General features: G+C 31.0%; 4 protein-coding genes across 5 annotated transcripts in view; 3 read left to right on the forward strand and 1 right to left on the reverse strand.

Annotated features, from left to right (window-relative positions):
* LOC115235361 (NPC intracellular cholesterol transporter 1 homolog 1b-like) overlaps window positions 1-5,660 on the forward strand; it is an 11,598-nt gene extending 5,938 nt beyond the window's left edge. The window contains exons 10-23 of the mRNA XM_029807082.1: window positions 126-326; window positions 427-631; window positions 717-833; window positions 1,178-1,358; window positions 1,448-1,575; window positions 1,836-2,090; window positions 2,413-2,576; window positions 2,844-2,959; window positions 3,107-3,249; window positions 3,419-3,609; window positions 3,798-4,029; window positions 4,238-4,351; window positions 4,480-4,642; window positions 4,724-5,660. Coding sequence (XP_029662942.1) covers window positions 126-326; window positions 427-631; window positions 717-833; window positions 1,178-1,358; window positions 1,448-1,575; window positions 1,836-2,090; window positions 2,413-2,576; window positions 2,844-2,959; window positions 3,107-3,249; window positions 3,419-3,609; window positions 3,798-4,029; window positions 4,238-4,351; window positions 4,480-4,642; window positions 4,724-4,761 — 2,248 coding nt within the window. The 3' untranslated portion in view covers window positions 4,762-5,660. The remainder of the gene's footprint in view (window positions 1-125; window positions 327-426; window positions 632-716; window positions 834-1,177; window positions 1,359-1,447; window positions 1,576-1,835; window positions 2,091-2,412; window positions 2,577-2,843; window positions 2,960-3,106; window positions 3,250-3,418; window positions 3,610-3,797; window positions 4,030-4,237; window positions 4,352-4,479; window positions 4,643-4,723) is intronic.
* Window positions 5,498-7,778, reverse strand: LOC115235359 (polyubiquitin). Of its 2 annotated transcripts, none has more exons than XM_029807080.1 (2): window positions 7,627-7,778; window positions 5,498-6,903 (listed from the first exon to the last, which is right to left on the reverse strand). In XM_029807080.1, the coding sequence occupies exon 2, from the start codon at window positions 6,894-6,896 to the stop codon at window positions 5,745-5,747; it is 1,152 nt and encodes a 383-aa protein (XP_029662940.1). In that variant the 5' UTR covers window positions 6,897-6,903; window positions 7,627-7,778; the 3' UTR covers window positions 5,498-5,744. The 2 variants fall into 2 exon arrangements, with proteins under 2 accessions (XP_029662940.1, XP_029662941.1); XM_029807081.1 differs by lacking the exon at window positions 7,627-7,778 and adding an exon at window positions 7,467-7,487.
* Window positions 7,779-8,359: 581 nt separating this feature from the next.
* Window positions 8,360-15,389, forward strand: LOC115235358 (tyrosine-protein kinase hopscotch). Its single transcript, XM_029807079.1, has 12 exons — window positions 8,360-8,679; window positions 9,137-9,435; window positions 9,586-9,948; window positions 10,748-10,957; window positions 11,047-11,324; window positions 11,428-11,746; window positions 11,804-11,960; window positions 12,328-12,449; window positions 12,525-12,678; window positions 12,954-13,658; window positions 14,099-14,445; window positions 14,637-15,389. The coding sequence occupies exons 1-12, from the start codon at window positions 8,575-8,577 to the stop codon at window positions 14,980-14,982; spliced, it is 3,405 nt and encodes a 1,134-aa protein (XP_029662939.1). The 5' UTR covers window positions 8,360-8,574; the 3' UTR covers window positions 14,983-15,389.
* A 1,540-nt stretch (window positions 15,390-16,929) lies between these two features.
* LOC115235292 lies at window positions 16,930-19,933 on the forward strand. Its single transcript, XM_029806962.1, has 5 exons — window positions 16,930-17,457; window positions 17,990-18,109; window positions 18,703-18,820; window positions 19,209-19,470; window positions 19,777-19,933. The coding sequence occupies exons 1-5, from the start codon at window positions 17,314-17,316 to the stop codon at window positions 19,931-19,933; spliced, it is 801 nt and encodes a 266-aa protein (XP_029662822.1). The 5' UTR covers window positions 16,930-17,313.
* Window positions 19,934-20,354: the final 421 nt, after the last annotated feature.

Raw genomic sequence — 20,354 nt, forward strand, 5'->3', positions numbered from 1 at the left:
CATCGAGTCTTTCTCTTAAAAAATATATTTTGCATAATAAGGATTAAAAAAAAATTGATTCTAAATTCTAATTCTAATATATTAATATAATATAAGCTTTTTAATATAGTAAATTGAATTTTCAGAAATCCATTTAATATGGATTGTCTAGCGCCGTATAAGGGACCTATAATACCTGCCATAGCCATCGGAGGTTTTTTGAGAGAGGGCGAATTTCAGTACGATTCAACGGATTATAGTAAAGCGACAGGATTAATTTTAACATTTCTGGTGAAAAATTCGCTCAAGGAGAAGGATCTGGAGCCAGTTATAAAATGGGAACAACGGTAAGAGTCAAGAGAAAAGGAAAACTAAAACCGAATAGCGTCAAAAATAATTATTAATGCGTTATGGATTGTGCAATCTGTTAAGTCATGATTATTTTAGCTTTCTCGATTTTATGGCAAAATGGGATCAAGATGGTCGACCAAAGTTCATGGATGTCGCATGGACAACGGAGAAATCAATACAGGACGAACTAGATAGAACTTCGAAAGCGGAAGTGACAACAATGGTCATCAGCTACCTGCTCATGTTCGTTTATGTCGCTCTCGCTTTGGGAAAGATCAAAGTTTCCCTCGTCGGCTGTTTTGTAAGTTTTATCAATATCATAAAATCACGAGAAGCGTAAACGTACGACGAATCTTAAACAATTCAATTATTATTTTCCAATTCAGAGAGAAAGCAGAATCGTGTTGAGCATTGGTGGAATCATTGTCGTTATAGCATCGGTCGCTTGTTCTCTTGGAATTTTCGGTTATGCTGGAGTCCCAACCACTCTGCTCACAATCGAGGTAACACGATTAATTTGGAACTTTATACATATAATTCATATTGAACATTTGAATCATCATAAAGTGTAATTAAATTTTACAAGTATATTAAAATTATGTATATTAAGAAAGTATGTTAAAAAAAAATTTGGATATAAATATATAAGTAAAGCGTGTGTAATTTCGCAAAATTAAAATAGATAAATTCAACAATTGTCTCTGATATTTAAATGAAAAAATTATTATTATACGCAATTATATATACATAAATTTCTGTATATATAATTGCATTCGAGTGTGACCTAAAAGATTATATAAAAATGACATAAAAATAATAATCTATAATATAGCAAATCATTATTTAGGTAATACCTTTCTTAGTCCTGGCTGTCGGAGTTGATAACATTTTCATCTTGGTGCAAAGCTATCAGAGAACTCCTCGACGCGTCGATCAATCGATCTCCGAGCATATTGGTACAATTATGGCTACGGTGGGACCCTCGATGTTACTCACTAGCATGTCCGAGTGTTTCTGTTTTCTGATAGGTATGCGTACAAAATATGATAGAAATTTATTTAACAATATAAAAAAGGAAAATATATTTCTGTATAATTATGAAAAATAAAAATTTCAGGAGCGTTTTCCTCGATGCCGGCTGTTAACACTTTCGCGATGTACGCTTCGTTATCAATCTTAATCAATTTTCTCCTCCAGACAACGGCTTTTGTCGCTTTATTATCTCTCGATTCGAAAAGAGTTGAGGTAACTTATATGAATTTAATATGAATATTTAGATGAAGATTTCGCGAAATTCTCTATGAAGAAAGCTAACATATCAGTTCATATATATATATAGTGCACAATTGCAAGATATTATTATAATTATATTAATCGTAATTATATCGACTTAATATTATTTAACTATCCTATGTTACGGTTAATACTGCAACTTTAACAGGAATTTGATTCTCTCGCGTAACATTTTTAAAATAATTAATATAATGACTGATATGCATTCCTAGAACAATCGTCTGGATGTTTTCTGCTGTATTTCTACTAAGGAAAATTCGGAAACCGACGATTACAAGGGTTTGATTCAAACGATCTTTGAACGTGTCTACACACCGTTTCTTATGAAGACACCGGTTCGAATGATCATTTTAGTTATTTTCGTTGCCGCTCTTACTACTCACGTTATAGTCATACCACAGATCGAGATCGGACTGGATCAGAAGCTCTCGATGCCTGAAGACTCTTACGTTTTGAAATACTTCAAGGTAAAAAAAAAAGAAAAGAAATGGAATTCATCTATAGCTCGTGATTATTGAAATAGAAGATACAATTAATCATTTATACATTATTTAAAAATCAACTACAAAAAATGAAGAAATTTTAAGGATTTTTATTTTAAAGCTAAAGTGTTTGGATTCCTTTTTTGTATTCGTGATACTTTAATATCTGAAAATAAATATCTGAAAAAATATATATTTAATTACAATTAAAGAAACTAAAGGAATTAAAATATATTATCGATATCAACACAACACAATATCATATATCTATTATTATAGCTTTAAATATTATATTTTATTTGCATAGTACATGGACGATCTTTTGTCAATGGGACCACCTATATATTTCGTATTAACAAAAGGTCTAGATTATAGCAAGACGAAAGTGCAGAATATCATATGCGGCGTTCAAGGATGCAATTCGGATTCTTTATACGCGCAGATATATTCGGCTGCCAAACAGTCCTCCGTGTTTGTATCTCTCAATTCATATACTTTTAGAAGTCTCGAAAAAATATTCTTGCAAGTTATAAGTAAAATTAACACAGTAATTCTCTATATCTATTTTCTTGTACTTTAATGCGAAATATTCTTCCTTATTTTGCTTTTATATTTTATTAAAATATAATTGCTAGTCGATTTTTGGGACTTATAAGGTCTTTTCCGAAAATTCTTTTGAATCTTTTTGATTGTTCAACACACATCCACAGGAAGAATCTTAATTATAAATAATTTCAGGTCGTATTTATCTAAAGCAGCTTCCTCTTGGATAGACGATTACCTCGATTGGTCGGCGAATGATAATTGTTGCAAATATTACGCTAACAATCAATCGTTTTGTCCGCATATTAATGGTAAATAATTAATATTAATACACAATAATATATAATAATAATCTCAGCTTTTGAGAAACCTGTCTTTTAAACTTTGATTCGTCTTTTATCAATTATATTGCATTAATATAAATATACGATTCCTTGAAAATAATATTATTTATACAGCACAGTGCGAGGAATGCAAGATTGTTATTGACAACATTACCTCTCGTCCAAACGAAAAAAACTTCAAGAAGTATATCTCTTATTTCATCAATGATATTCCAGATGAGCAATGTGCTAAAGCCGGAAAAGCTGCTTATTTCGATGTAAGTTAATATTATTAAAAACGATTGCATTTGAATAAGTTATGAAGAGAATTTTTGTTCCGCCAAAATATAAATTCTTATCAATTTCTTTACGAAAAATCATAAAACGCAAAAATTAAAAATGACAAAAATTAAAAACTTGATTATTAAAATTCTTATCTCTAAATAGGCAATAAATTTTGTCGATGTTAATCTGACTGATGTGGGCGATGCATATTTTATGGGTTATCATACTCCTTTAAAAAAATCGTCGGATTGGTACGAATCGTTGCGTGCTGCCAGGATAATATCTGAAAAAATTACAAACATGATTAATGATGCCGAAGTGTCTGAGCAAAAAGTCAAAGTATTTCCATACAGGTATAATATCATTCAATAGATGAGAGCAATAAGAAGAAAATAGGAATTCAAGATTTTTAAAACAAATACCAAACGAGAGAAAAATATTCTATATTAATGATCTTATAAAATAAATTATTGTAATATCTTTTTAATTTGTATTTTTTAATTCTATATATTATTAACCAAATTTTTCGATGTGTTTTTAGTATTTTCTACGTGTTCTACGAACAGTATTTAACAATCTGGTGGGAAACACTGTCGTCAATAGGTTTGTCCCTTGCCGTGATTTTTGTAGTGACACTTTTTCTCACAGGATTATCATTCTTTTCCGCTGTGATTGTTCTTCTTACTGTATTGATGACGCTAGTCAATCTAGGAGGCCTAATGTACTGGTGGAATATCAGTTTAAACGCGGTTTCTCTTGTAAATCTAGTCATGGTTCGTGTTAAATTGTAAAATTTGTACATTTTTTTCCTATTCTTCTAGTGAGAAAATCCCTCTCATATTATAATTAAATAACAATTATCATTATATTAATGTTAAATAATATAATTACATAATATATAAATGCTAATATTTTTTTATTTATTAAATTAAATAATTTTTTTATATAATTGATTGGAGGCTAAAATATGAATATTTACAGGCGGCTGGTATCTCTGTAGAATTTTGCAGTCATATAGTACAATCCTACGTTACTTCTACAGTCATGACAAGGATCGGTAAAACATCGGAGGCGCTTTCTGTTATGGGAAGTTCTGTAAGTACGATTAAATGTCGCGAGAAATAAAGCGATATATATTTCATAATATCAAAATTTGTAAAAGTTCATTTTTTCTTTTAGATAAATGAAATTATCGAACTTATTCGTGTGTTCTCATCCCATAGGTATTCTCGGGGATCACCTTGACCAAATTCGTGGGAATCATCGTGTTGGCATTCGCGAAATCGCATATTTTCCGAGTATTTTATTTCAGAATGTATCTAGGCATCGTTTTATTTGGCGCAGCGCACGGTTTAATATTTTTACCAGTATTATTAAGTTTTATTGGTGAGTGATATAAATCTAATCATTTAAAATTGTTAATATTATACACATTTTTTTGCGTCTATGATATGATAATTATTTTAGGACCTGTGAGAAAGAACAGTACAAGGAATAGAAATTAAAAGGCCATCCTAAGTAACTCGTCACCTGCATTAGTCTAGATTCTAGATATTTTATCAGTAGTATAATTAGTCAATCATATTGTAAATATATAATAAGTCTATGAAGAATTTGGACTTATTGCTACGCTTATATTTTTTAATATATATGATATTATATTAGACTGAATACATAGTTCTCTGTGCATGAAATAATGTAACGATCATACTGCGTATGGTCGTGATCAACGCGAATCAAAACGCAATTTTTCATCAAATATCTTTTATTATTTACTCATTATGTCTATGAAATATAGATTTTCATAAATTTTCCTTGGTAAAAAGAAATTCTCTCTCTCTCTCTCTCTACATACTATCCTTTTTGTTATCTATTGTCATTCTTTTTTTGATACTAAAAAGTAAAAGATATTGATATTTGTATTTATTGATGAAAAATCAGTAGCCGAATTCGAGTAATTTATAGTAATTATTTAAAAATAATACTAGTACAAAATATATATCTTGATATTTATTTTTCATTCATTACCAAATTAAATATCAATGACCGATATAAAAGATTAAGTAAAATACAAATACTTACCTTAAAACACAGTATTTTATTTCGTAATATTATGACAATATCGTGCGAACTATATGATATTTGTAAAGTTATACATAATAAATCCTATGAAGTTAAATTCTGGTTGCGTTTTAAAGCAATCATTCTGCGAAAAGGTCAGAAAAAATCATTCAAGATGAATCAATTCTGAACGTAATTTAATGCTTAAATTGCATGAGAATGTATCTATTTAGATGGATTACAATTTATTACATTCTTGTCGTGCATTTTAACTCAAATAATAATTTTTGAAAAATAATATCATAAAAAGCGCACGCATTCGAGTACAGACTTGAAGCGTAAGTAAAAATAAAAAAGGTTATTGACACACTACTGATACTACTACTACGCAATTTGCGACTAGCAATATTTTTCTGGATTTTCGGCTTCAAAGGTGTGCGCCTCCGCGAAGTCGCAGGACTAAATGAAGTGTAGATTCCTTTTGAATATTATAGTCGGAAAGAGTTCTGCCGTCTTCCAGCTGTTTACCGGCAAAAATGAGACGTTGCTGATCGGGAGGAATTCCTTCTTTATCCTGGATTTTTGCTTTGACATTCTCTATAGTGTCTGAAGCTTCTACTTCAAGGGTGATGGTTTTCCCAGTAAGTGTCTTTACAAAGATTTGCATTCCACCTCGAAGACGCAGGACCAGATGAAGTGTGGATTCTTTCTGAATGTTGTAATCCGAAAGCGTTCGTCCATCTTCCAATTGTTTTCCAGCAAAAATTAAACGCTGTTGATCGGGAGGAATTCCCTCTTTGTCCTGGATTTTGGCTTTTACGTTTTCTATTGTGTCAGAGGCTTCGACTTCGAGTGTAATAGTTTTGCCTGTGAGTGTCTTCACAAAGATTTGCATTCCTCCACGAAGACGCAGGACCAGATGAAGCGTAGATTCCTTCTGGATATTGTAATCAGAAAGTGTTCTGCCATCTTCCAATTGCTTTCCGGCAAAGATCAGGCGCTGTTGATCAGGAGGAATGCCTTCTTTGTCTTGAATCTTAGCTTTTACATTTTCTATTGTGTCAGAGGCTTCGACTTCGAGTGTGATAGTTTTGCCTGTGAGTGTCTTCACAAAGATTTGCATTCCTCCTCGAAGACGCAGAACCAAATGAAGCGTAGATTCTTTCTGGATATTGTAGTCGGAAAGAGTTCTGCCATCTTCAAGTTGTTTGCCAGCAAAAATCAGACGCTGTTGATCCGGCGGAATTCCTTCTTTGTCCTGGATTTTGGCCTTCACATTTTCTATGGTATCTGAAGCTTCAACTTCAAGGGTGATGGTTTTGCCTGTAAGAGTCTTCACAAATATCTGCATTCCTCCACGAAGACGTAGAACCAGATGAAGTGTGGATTCTTTCTGAATATTGTAATCAGAAAGAGTTCTGCCATCTTCTAATTGTTTTCCGGCAAAGATCAAGCGCTGCTGATCAGGAGGAATGCCTTCTTTATCTTGAATCTTGGCTTTGACATTTTCTATAGTGTCAGAAGCTTCTACCTCAAGGGTGATGGTTTTCCCAGTGAGAGTTTTCACAAAGATTTGCATGATGAATCTAGAATAAAAGAAATATGTCCAATTTATAACAAAAGTTTTTTAGGTTTATTAGATTCAACAAACTTATTAACACCAATCTATATTTCAGATGATAATCTATGTATTATTAATAAAAAATTAATAATTACATATTAAAATCATTGCATATGATACAGCTATTTGAAAATATATAGGTTTAATTTAGAGAAATTTGATTTTGCACTATCGCAAACTTATTAGGAATGTTACTTTTTCCAATCATTATACTATTCACAGAATAAAAAATATTTATGTACAAGTTGCATAATTCCAACAATATTGATTTAAAGAAAAACGATAGTGTTCCATAGTACAATCAGCCATAATTATTTAATATAAATCTTATAAGTTATACTTTCGCATAATTTATATCTTAAGGAAACATTTTGCACAAAATGGTCGTAATTACAAGATTTAAAAACAAAAAAATCTTGAATCTTTCCCGGATTCTCACGTGATATAAAATAAAATTTAACGCTACAGATTGCGTTATCATCATAATATTTATGATGAAGAAAGAATTCGAAGCTTGCAATTACGAACCTAATATGTAAATGTATAATAATCGATCGATGCGGTACAAAAGGAATCGTGACGCAGAGAATGGAGGGCGGTGCCTCAATGAAGAAAGAAATTCCCAGCCGGTCCAACAGCGACGGATTTTCGCGTATCGCGACGAAACAGATGTTCGCCAAACGCTTACCTGATATCGAGATGATTAGCAGCTACCGATTCGCAATCGAGATCACTCCCCTTGATAAAAGAAGCGCAAATAAACGATCGAGACAAACGACTTTCTCAAAGTTCACAGCAGTACTCAACTACTCAATAATATCGTTGCAGACGAAGTGACGAAGACGAAGGAATAATCTGGAATTTCTCCTGGATTGCGTTCCAAAACCATTCGGTCGGAGTATAGAGTAGCATTTGATCGACCAATTCAGACAGAAGAAGCAAAGATTTCTTTATCCTGATTGGTCAATCAAAAAATACTATACCTGACGAGTAAATTTTTGAACGCAACCTTTAGAGCCTGTCCAGACGGATTTGCATAATCGTATAAAGTATAAACAATGCATAAAGAAATTGATTGATCGAAAAATAAACACATAAGAAATGGATCAATCAATTTCCTTATGCATATATATGCGACTATCCAAATCCGTTTGGATAGGCCCTTAGTTCGCAATGCGTACTAATCATCCAATCGAATTCACTATACGTCTCACAAAGAACGGAAATTTATAAAAGAAAAAAAAAGAAATATTAATCTAATAAACTAATATTTCATTTAATGAACGAGTTTGTTAAACTGATTGGCTGCCAGATTATATAAATAAAAATATTAATTCTATATTTCAGACTAGGCATGATATTTAAATACGATTGAAATTTTCTATCCTAAACACAAAGATGAAACTCCCTATATTTAATTTTTTCTCTTAAATGAATATGATTTACACAGACACAGAAGGTTATATTGTGGAATGTGAGATATTTTATGGAAGTCTTGATTCATTTGCTTTGATTCGCTTGCATTTTACATCGTGATATTGTTATACATTAACAAAAGAGAAAAAGGAATACGAGCGTTATCATGTATCTATAAGGTACTTTCTTCGGCAGTATCGATAGTATATTAATTAAGAATATGAGGGACAACGAGCGATCAGCAGTGATTTATGTGGCCACCGATGAAAAACAAATAAATATTACGTTTTTCGTCGGTGAGACTGTTGAAGATTTATGTATCAAGGTATGTATATGGATGGTTTCTTTTTCTTATTAGATAAAGTTAAATTTCATCGTTTTTATGAGTAATTTTTCTGGTTTGGCGGTTTCTATGCCGAAACTTTGTCGTGTTTTGTATTAATTATACCATGGTATTATTCGGTAAACAACAATACATGGCAAGTATTGTAATCATTAAATCGACTTGTAAAGCAATATCTGAAATAAAATAGATATATCAGAAATAAATTTAGCAGAAATCAGATTATTAAATGTATTAAATATATTGTACTGTTAAAAAATGCAATATTGTATGTTTATTGCATTATATGATAATTTACATTAATTCTTTCTTTAATAATTATTATACATATATTTTATTTATTAATACCTGGATATATTAATTTTTTATTATACTTCTTTCCACAGAATATAAATCTTTTAAGATTTCTCAATAAACAAAAAAGCTGTTTAATTTTTAGATATGCAAGTTCTTCAAGATAAGTCCATTGGCAAGACATCTGTTTGCATTGCGAAGTTATTCTTCAAAACTATGGTTTCCATATGGATACGAGTTCACAGGCAGGGAGAAGAACAGATTTGACTTCCGTTTGAGATTCAAGCCATGCAGCATGCAGAAACTGAAACAGATAGATGAACAAGCTTACAATTATTATTTCCAGCAAGTTCGTGCAGATATAATGAATAATAAAGTACCCGATATTGTCTACGAGAAGCATAAAGATGAACTGATTGGCCTGGGAGTTAGTGATATGTATAGGTAATATACAAGTTATTTAACTAAAAAGAATATAATTAACTTTCATGTTTCATAAGTAATCTTTTGCAAACTTATTATAGATTTTGTTTTATATAGTTGTTGAACATAACATGAAACATGATATACAGCAATGTTTTTTATTTGTTGCAGAGAAATGCTCGAGAAACAATTACCACGGGAAACTGTAGAATCAGAATACAAGAAGTATATTCCCAAAGAATGTATTAAAAGGCATGCCTTTTTTGTTAAGAAACCTATTTATAATGCATTGGCAGGAATATCTAAAGAGCACCTTGATGCTTCATATGTTAAACAGCAGTATTTGCAACAATTTGAAAATATGGCCCCAAACTATCTATGTGAAGAATATAAAGCAATAATGAATAAAGTTCCTAATCCACCAGCTGAAATTTTACTTAGAATCAACAGAGAGGAATTAAAATACAGTGAGACTGACACTGATGATTGGAAAACGCTTTGTGCTATAGAAGATCTTTGTTTTATTTCTATAGGGTATGTATATATAATACATTGAATTCTTATTTCCATAAGATTACATATGTAATAAAAGATTTTCAATGAGTTATATATAGCTTTTTTTCTTAATATGTGATTTTAAAATGCAAATCGGTTCTATTCATTTAAATAATTTTATATCAGGTCTACCGGAAAGTTCTGTCCGTTTTTGGAATAAAACAAAATACAAATTTTTATTACCGTCAATAAACTTTATTAAATAATGTAATTGCCATTATTCGGAGAAGTATTGTCAGCAACTGGATAATTTAAATACAGCAGTCCAAGAAAAGAGGCCGGCGATGTTCAATAGGAAGAACATCATACTGCATCATGATAATGCCAGGCCACATGCTGCTTTGGGGACTCGTCAAAAAATTGCAGAACTAGGCTGGGAAATTCTGTCGCATCCACCATATTCCCCGGACTTAGCACCCTCCGACTATCACTTGTTTTTGTCCTTACAAAATTTTTTGAGGAGCAAAAAATTCAAAAATGAAGAAGATATCAAACAAGCACTGGTTCAATTTTTCGCATCAAAAGATAAAACATTTTTCGAAAATGGGATATACAAATTGCCCTCACGCTGGCAAGAAATCATTAATAATAATGGCAATTACATTATTTAATAAAGTTTATTGACGGTAATAAAAATTTGTATTTTGTTTTATTCCAAAAACGGACAGAACTTTCCGGTAGACCTAATATTTTTTATAATCATATAACCTGTATAGATCAAGGAACTTGTATATATCAGAAAAAATAAATTTTTGTTTGTCAAATCTTCATCTTTCAGAGAGGATAACACTGTGGAAATTTCGAGGAAGAATGGCATACCATCATACTTAAAATTTATGGGACATACAAATGAGATGTTAATGTCCTTTGTATCTGTGTTAGACGGATATTACCGTTTGTCCATTAAGTGGACTTTCAATCTTTGTAAAAACGTTGTCACACCTACTCTGGGAAGATTATATAAATTAAAGTGCCATGGTCCAGTCGGGTAAGATAATTTTCACAAACTGGCATAGAGCTATAATTCTGCATATGTGATGTGTAATATAACAAAGAATCTTTTCAAAAATATCTTAGAAAAGAGTTTGCATATGCGAAACTCAGGGAAAAACGTGCCAATAAACCAGGAACTTATATACTGCGGGAGAGCGAAACTGAATACGATGTTTATTACATAGATGTTTGCAACAAAGCCGGGAAACCACAATCGGAAAAAGTGAAGCAAATTGGTCCCAGCGATTTCCGATTAGATTCATGTACACAGAGCTATACTTCTTTGGGGAATATAATTTCTTCACTGCAAAATCCTGTCAATTCATTGTATTTCGTAGAATGCTTGCCACCTTCAGAATATGGTACACAATAAAAGTTATACATGAATTGAACATACACTATAGAGGGAGAAAGTCGAAATTTTAATTGTTTCTATATATATTTTATTTTATTTTTTTTCTTTAGATGTATCACCATTGTTAATTTGCGCTTCGGAAAACATTGCGAGCGAACTAGCGGCGAATGAGGAGATAATCGCTCTGTTGAAAGGTGGACCGCGGTGCGTATCGCAGAATCAATTGCAGATATACAAAGCGTTCTGCAAAAATAACAAAGATTTGACTCCTACCATGTCCGCGACGAGCGTACATCGAGCGATATGGCAAATCGCTAAAGGCAAGAAACTCGAAGTTGTGATGAAGATACTCAGAAATAGTAGTTATACTAAAGAATTTCTAGAGCTAGCTGACAAATGGGGCAAATTACGATCGGAAGCTCTGATCAGGTAAAATCTTTAAAAAATATTGGAGGAATAAATGTAATATTCATGTTTCATTTTTAGACTGTACGGTATAACTGTGGCCCCGTCAGTCGGGATGTTACTCGAGTTGGTGAAGTTAGGTCCACTAGACGAGTATTTGCGCAATAACTCTCAAATTATAATAGGACACGATATGGTCGAAGCCGCCGCCGGTCTGGCAACAGCCTTATGGCATTTGGTAAGAGAGTATCTTTGGGGTGAATATATATGTCGTAGCCAGATTACATAATCCATCGTTTTATAAAACATCTAGGCATTTTATAAAGTGTGGCCACATTTTCAAATTGATTGAAATGGTTGAAAATGAAATATTTTACTATCTGGTTAAGAATTTTGGTCGTTTTTTTAACGTTTTATAAAAAGACTAAAATTCTTAGCCAGATAATAAAATATTTCATTTTCAATCATGATTTGAGAATGTGGCCGCACTTTATAAAATATCTAGACGTTTTATAAAACGACGGATTATGTAATCTGGCTAAGACATATGTAGATATATATATAATTTAATATTTTTAATAAGATTTAGAATAATTACGATATAGGAGGAGAATCATATAGTTCATGGAAAGATAAGATGCGCGGGAGTTTTTGTACATGAACATACAGATAATAGATTGAGTGTTAAATTGGGGGACCCTGGTCTTTTCACTTACACCGAGACCGAGTAAGTCAAAAGATAAAAGTCTTATTTGATTATGTTTAATATAATTCTCCATGATTTTTTCTTTATTTTATGCAGCATACCTTGGATACCACCAGAATTTTACACAGATCTAGCATCTGCAAAAAAAAGCCTTCAAGCAGATATATGGGCACTGGCTACAACCATGTGGGAGATATTCTCCAAAGGAATTTCCATAACCGCATATACTAATATTGATATTGTCAAGAAGGTATATTTATTCTAAACAAAGATTTAATTATTATACTATTATTTTGTATTAGAAATAATCTATTTAAATAAAATTGCTCTATATATTATGATCTAAATTTTTCTATAAAATTTTCTATTCGCCTTTATCGTTTTTCTATATATATTCTATACTTCGATTTAACCAATTTACAAACCATTATATTATTTGCAAATTTGATTTGCATACGATTAATTTTTCGTATAAATAAATCAAATTGCAACATGAATATCTGATTAAACAGCATTTTCTTACAGTTTCATAAAGATGGAAAATATTTACCGCAACCTGCTAACTGCCCGCGTGAAATCTATGCTTTGATGAAGGAATGTTGGAGTGAAAAAAACACAAGAAAACAACCTCAGGCCATTGCGCGAGATATGAATCAGATTATGTATGCAACGTATAATCGGTGTCGTCCTTATGCTACACTATACCCTAAAGTATTCTTCGACGACGATGAAAGCGATTTAGAGGAGAGAAGATCAAGCAGTGAATCGTACAAGAGCAGTATGGTTACCGATTACACGAATTTAACATATGAAGATAATAAAGACAATAAGTTTGATGACAATTTAGTCACCAATCACACGAACCTAATACATGACGATAATGACGGCAATAAATCTGATGGCAGTTTTCATTTAATCTGCCAAAGCTGCGGTGATAAGATGATGTACTGGAAAAATGATGAAATACAGTGCTGCACTAGAAAGAAATGCAAAGCGTGTCTCGGTCTGATGCAGGATGTTTTCAAGAACGAATGTTGGTTTGTGCATAAAAATAATATTATAGGTACAGGTTTCTATGGTAAAGTATTCATAGGTATGCGTATGCACATTAAGACCAAGGAGATACAGCAGATAGCCATCAAAATACCGAACAAACCTGGAAAAGAAGTATCTGATAAAGAAAAGAAAAGGTTTGAGAAGGACTTTGAAAGAGAATTTAATATTATGAAGGTGAATCACACAAATTGCCTTAAGAATTAAATGTTTCTCCAAGAACTGCATTATGCAAACACTCTCTCTTAGAAGTTTTCAAAATTTCATCATACACTACCATTGTAATATTGAAACTGCATTCTACATACATGTTAAGTAAAATATTTCTACGCTAATACATATAGAAATATTTTCTTTTTAAATTTGCTACTATATGTGTTGATTTTTAAGATATAACATGTATGTAGAATGCAGTTTTAGTATTACAACAGTAGTGTATGAAGAAATTTTAAAAACTTCTAAGAGAGAATGTTTGCATAATGCAATTCTTGGAGAAACGATATTTAATTCATAATATTATTTTAATTTTTATTCTTAATATATATATATATATATGAATGATAAAATAAAATAAATCAATTATGAAAAACAGTGTAAAATGTCTTTTTATCTTACAGACTCTCAAGCATCCAAATATCGTGCAAATTCTAGGCATTATATGGGAACCCAAATGTCTGATCATGGAGTTTGTCAAGCATGGCTCATTGCTGAAATTTTTACATGATCAAAGAGAACAATATAATAATGTATCGAAGATCACACGAAAACTGCTATACTACGCGCTAGATATCGCAACTGGTATGGATTATCTTAGTTCCAAGAATATTATTCATAGGGATCTAGCAGCGAGAAATATTCTGGTGGCTAGCGAAACTCAAGTGAAGATCAGTGACTTCGGTCTCGCGCAAGAAAATGAGAGCGATTATTATAGCTTTCAGACATCGCGTCATCTTCCAATGAGGTGGTAAGTAAAAGAGAAAATATATTAATCTTCACTATGCTAATACTTTTCAATGATAGTCAAATAACGAAATAATTTTTTAAACAATATTTTTTCGCCGCGAATGAAACTCTTATGGATTTTGAAGATCGGGTTATTCTTTCGAGTGCCGATCTCTGTAGTATGCCCAATTGTGTAATGGACGATTTTCTTAGGTATGCACTGGAGAGCATAAAGAAAAATATATTCTCAACGCGCTCGGACACATGGTCATTTGGCGTGACGATGTACGAGATCTTCAGCCTCGGCAAGCAACCGAATCTGAAGGTTGACCTGATTATTGACAATATTAAGAACGGTATGGTTTATATTGATGAGAAGACTCCTTTATGTGAATTGGTAAGAGCGTTGGAGAACGGCGTTCGCCTTCCTTGTCCGGCCGGACTTTCGCTAGAAGTGTATACGGAGGTGATGTATCCATGTTGGAATGAAGACAGTCATAAAAGGCCACCGTTCCCTATTCTGTGCCGACGCATCCAGGAACTATTAAAGAATTATTAAAAAACATTATTTTCATTCACAGCTTCGAGCGTGAAGTGCTATTATTTTTAAAATACATAAATGTTCCGCGACACCCATTCATGATTTTATTTCGATGAGAGATTCTTTGACGAGTTTGAAATTGATTTATCTTTCGCAAGAAGCTGTCTTTATTTCTTTATAATCTATAGATATACAAGTATCTAAGTATCTATCAATACATAGAAAATTATTTTTTACTATTGTTCCTCCCTCTCTCTTCTCCATCCAAGATTTTTAAGAAATATATTTTATAAGAATCAAAAAATTTTTGCTATGAGAATTAAGAATATTTATAACACATTTCTACATAGGAATATATCTAGTCGATGGTTTTGTCGTTATTTTATGTATTATATGAAATATATGGTTTGAGTATTTTATTTTAATATGTCAAATATTGTTGCATGCAACATATGATGTCGCCATATCACATCTACATATGTAGATAGTTGAACACCACGCGGTTTCCTTTTTCACTATTTTCTAAAGACATATATATGCTCTGAGATAAGAGTCGGGGCGAATACGATTTGCATCGATCCCATCCATTAATTTTGTATTCCTCCTCTTCGAGTTTATAACCCTTCCTCGAAGTTACCTCGTTGAATTGAAATGCGATCTTTGCGTGAAACAACATATTACTTCGCAATCGCGGAATAAAAAATTTTGTCATGCAAAGTATCACGCATCGAGAAGGGCTCATTTTAAAATCGATTATAAATTGCGAGGTTGAGTAACGCAGTAGCATTCATGGAAGTCAATTTAATTAAATATTAATGAAGTAGCGACTCGCACGAAACAAAGATTACAAGAAAGAGAAAATGGGGAAATCTCTCTTGTCTTCTTCCTCTTGCCACACACATTCTTTATACTCGTAGAAAATTCATCTATTCACACAAGGTATATATGAAACTGATATACCTGTATGCAAAGATCTCAATATTCGCAAGAGCTACTCATGGAATACTAAAATATCTCGCGTTTCCGTCCGATCTTTTTGTTGTCTCGGAAATATAGAATGTTTTCAGAAGACACTAATTTTTATTTCAATGGCAGATTCGTTAAATCAAGATTCTCGTACGTTAACTTCTAGTCTTACGCAAAAAATGCAAAATCCGATGTATCGATAGTCCTTTATAATTTAAACATAGATAAATATCAATTTATTTGTTCATTTATTTTTTCGAAAAAAATACTTGCCGGGTTTCAACATTTCAATTTTGAATTATTCTTAAGAAATGTACCAAAAATATATTAAAGAATTTACCATATTACAACTAAGAATTCCGTTTCCGACGCATCTTCTATCATAAGAGGAATTTATCTGGCAACTTTTTATCGTCGTATATTGTGTAAAATATACCACTTCAATATTTTCTTCTATTTCGGATATTCTTTACATTATATCTCCCTTTCGTTGCTCGCTCTTCTTACTCTGTAATAGTCAAAGAATATTCGCGATACTGCCACAGCGAGGTAATCGCGCGTGCAAAAAACTAACTGTATGAAGGCAATTTTCGTTTGCAGACTACTGATTTTTTCCTTCTCATGCTATTAGCCGAATATTACATGCATGCCGATCGATATTCTAGACGTCTCTCGCTTTTATGTCAAACGCGTGCATTTTTCATAAATATACGTCCGATAATGTAAGAACGAAAAAAAATAAAAGGTGGAAATAATCGAGTGTATCTTAAAAGAGGTAAAACGACTATAGTAACAGCAACGATCGATGACGAGCTCGTCCTCAACAATCAGTTCTTCTGGATCCTTCGAAATAAATGGAACATGCCAAAGAGCGCTACAATTTAAACTGATTTCTCCTATCGACTACTGGACTATGGCCTTATCAAAGCGAATGGTACGCTTGTTTCAGAAGCGTTGCGTTATCAATGTCATCATGCTATCATTTGTATTCAGGTAGTTGTCGATTTTGACGATATTTTTATTTTAATTTTGAATATTATAAATTAAAGAATTAGCAAGATTTATAAGTCATAATGCACATAGAATTGAAACTTTGTGATTAAATATTTAAACTATTTCATTTTTACGCGCGCGCGTACTGCCGAGGTTTTTCCCATATTATTAGCTAAATGTTACACATGCACTGTTAATTTTTGATACCTCCGAAAACTTTTCGCATTTTTTAATATAATTTGATATTCTTTCGATAAGTGTTGTGAGACCGGAAAAAGTAGAAGTATATATAATCAAAAGCAGTCTTTAAAAAAGTAGTGAAACAATTATAATAAAGTAACGAACCATGAATTCCGATTTATAACAATTCTTTTGGGTTCCTTAAAATAGATGGAACATCCTGAAAAGCGTTATTACAAATTGAACCGATTTTTGTTATTGGCCAGTGGACTATGGCCTTATCAAAGCGTATGGAGCGGTCGCTTAATTAGAGGCATTATTACTGTCATTACACTATCCAGTATATTTATTCAGGTATAATTACAACGCGCTATTCTTTTTTATTAAATATTGTAAATTAATAAATTAATAAATTACTATGGCCTTGTATGGAGCGGTCGCTTAATTAGAGGCATTATTACTGTCATTACACTATCCAGTATATTTATTCAGGTATAATTACAACGTTACAACGCTTTTTATTAAATATTGTAAATTAATAAATTAATAAATTATTAATAATTTTATAAATTATAAATTATTAAATTAATAAATTTCAAATAAAAGGTTTTTAAATAATAGTACAATAGAATTAAAACTTTATAACTAAATATTATGTTCATTATGTTCATCAAAATAAATTTGACGCTCGGTTCTTATTAATCCATTTTCTACTTGAATTTTTTAAATATTTGATATATTAGAGCCTTTTTCTATTTTATTATCCATTAAAATAAGATTTAATTATGTGAGAAATTTAGCCAAACATTTTTTGATAAATATCTCTTGAAAAACAATTATATTTTCATCCCTTCATTCTTATTAAAAATTAATAAAATGTTTCCAGCTAAATAGCATTTTCACGTCCAACATCAATAGGGAGTTCATGGTGTTTGCGATACAAGTATTGCTAGTTACAATAGGGAGCTTATTCCATCTATATGAACATACCGGAAACTTAGACAAAGTAAGCTTGGTTATTATTATTTCTATTCTTAATAAAATTCAATAAGACACATTACTTGCAGTTTAGTATATAAAACTTATATTACATAATAAAATTTTTCTAAAAAACTATTTTTTATAAATTTTACATGTGTATGTACATACACACGGGGAAAAAATGCCTTAACACATGAATTTATGTACATCTCGGAGCATGTATGCATTTTCCATATATGCCCTGACGTGCATTTAAATTCATGTGTTAAGGCGTTCCTGTTGCCGAGTGTACGTGTATGTGTTTGCGACATATTTTGTAAAAACAAATAATTAGTCTGATTCTAATTATGCCATTATCATATTACTCTTCTTATCATCCAATATTATGAACAATATCCATAAAATAAAAAAAGTGATACAATAAAAATAAACAATATGAATAAATTTTGAGTATCAATAAAATTTTTAATCTTGAAGAATTTTTAAATTTCATTATTATGTTCGTACTAACGCTCAAAATGCCCGAATAGATCAAATATATTATCTCCTTCCATCTTTCCTTATTACCATTTTATAATATAATGCATATCTATTTATTGTGCTTTATCTACTTTTTAGTTTAAAAAATTATTTGAGTGTATGTGGCAAGATTGGTCTTTGCTAAAAACAAACGATGAAATCAGGATTATGCATCAACATGCCGAAATCACGAAATTATTTACGTTTTATTATGCAGGTAAGAGAAATATTAAATTACTTTATTATCAAAAAATTTCTGTTTGTGAATTTGAAATTATATTTCTGTATATGAGATTGTGACAATTATCCTTTTTACATTTTTTCTGCATTGAATTATAATTAAACCGAACATTCTCAAGAAAGAGTTGAATATAATAAAAGAAATGATGTTCGTAACTATTAAAAATTAATCATATTTTGAATATTATTTATGCTTTGTATTTTAATTCACTTGAATCTTATATCACTTTAATATCTCTTATCAAAGGTTCTCAAATAGAGAAATCAAATATTAATATAATCTCAAAACCAAAATTTATATCTTGTGTACACGTGGTTATATATAATGATTATATTAAAAGATTTACAATTATCAAATTTTTCAGTTCTGTTGTATGGATGTCAAATTATGTACTTCATATGGATGTTTATGCCAGAAATCCTCGATGTTATATCACCCATGAATGAGTCTCGGCCGCGAAGGAATCCTTTTGATTATGATTTCTTTATCGATGAGGAGCGGTATTTTTACTTAATTCGATTCTGCATAGCCATCGTGCTTATTGTCTCACCATTACCTTTTCTTGCCAGTTCCACTCTGTTTCTAGCTCTCACACAGCACGTTTGCGCAATGTACAAGTTATTAGGGTAAGAAATTAATCCCTATTTTGAAAAAATAGGTAGTTTATATATTGCCCCCAAAGAAGATCATACAATTTGTTTATTAATTTTTGAATATAAGTAGATAAAAATATCATTTCTTTCTACTTTCTATATAAATGTCAAAAATGAGCCTATTTTTATCTTTTTTAAATTTATTTTTATCTCGTAGTTTTTATTTTTCTCATAGAGAATAATTAATTATTTCTTCCTTTGCTCTGCGAAAAAAATTTATTCAAATAAATTTGGCCTTTTCTATATAATATAGAAATAATATTGGAATTATTTTGACAGGTATCGCGCGGAGCATTTATTTTACGTTATTGGGAGCGCAGCAGTAAACGATTTAAGTCGTGGAATAAGAATAAGATGTGGAAACATGGCGATTTTTGTACGGCTACATTACAACATCATACAGTTTGTACTTTTATTTAATGTACGCTTTATTTAATGCATAAGTGTAATTTGATTTTCCATGAGTGTAATGCAGAAGAAATTTTTATTGTGATTTGCAAACAAGCTTAAAAAAGAATTGAACAATGACACTCTTACTTGTATTTGTCCGTTTTACACGACTTTAGACAATAAAAAAATCCGTTACTAGTATTAAATTATATAATACAAATCATGCTTTAAGAAATTTTTTAAAATTATTTCTTTGATTATATTCAAAAGTGCTATTTATAAATTATGATTCACGCAATATAATAATATAGAAAACAAAGAAATTATAATTATTACTCGTCTAGTAATTTTATAATTACAAAAATTATTGTATATAGTCAGCAACATTTATTTTTACATGTAAAAAGAATTTTTTAAATCATAACTTTAATAAATATCATATAATATAAATATTATATGTGTACATA

This window comes from Formica exsecta, unplaced genomic scaffold (genome assembly GCF_003651465.1).
Source record: "Formica exsecta isolate Colony F162 unplaced genomic scaffold, ASM365146v1 scaffold218, whole genome shotgun sequence".
NCBI lineage: Eukaryota > Metazoa > Arthropoda > Insecta > Hymenoptera > Formicidae > Formica > Formica exsecta.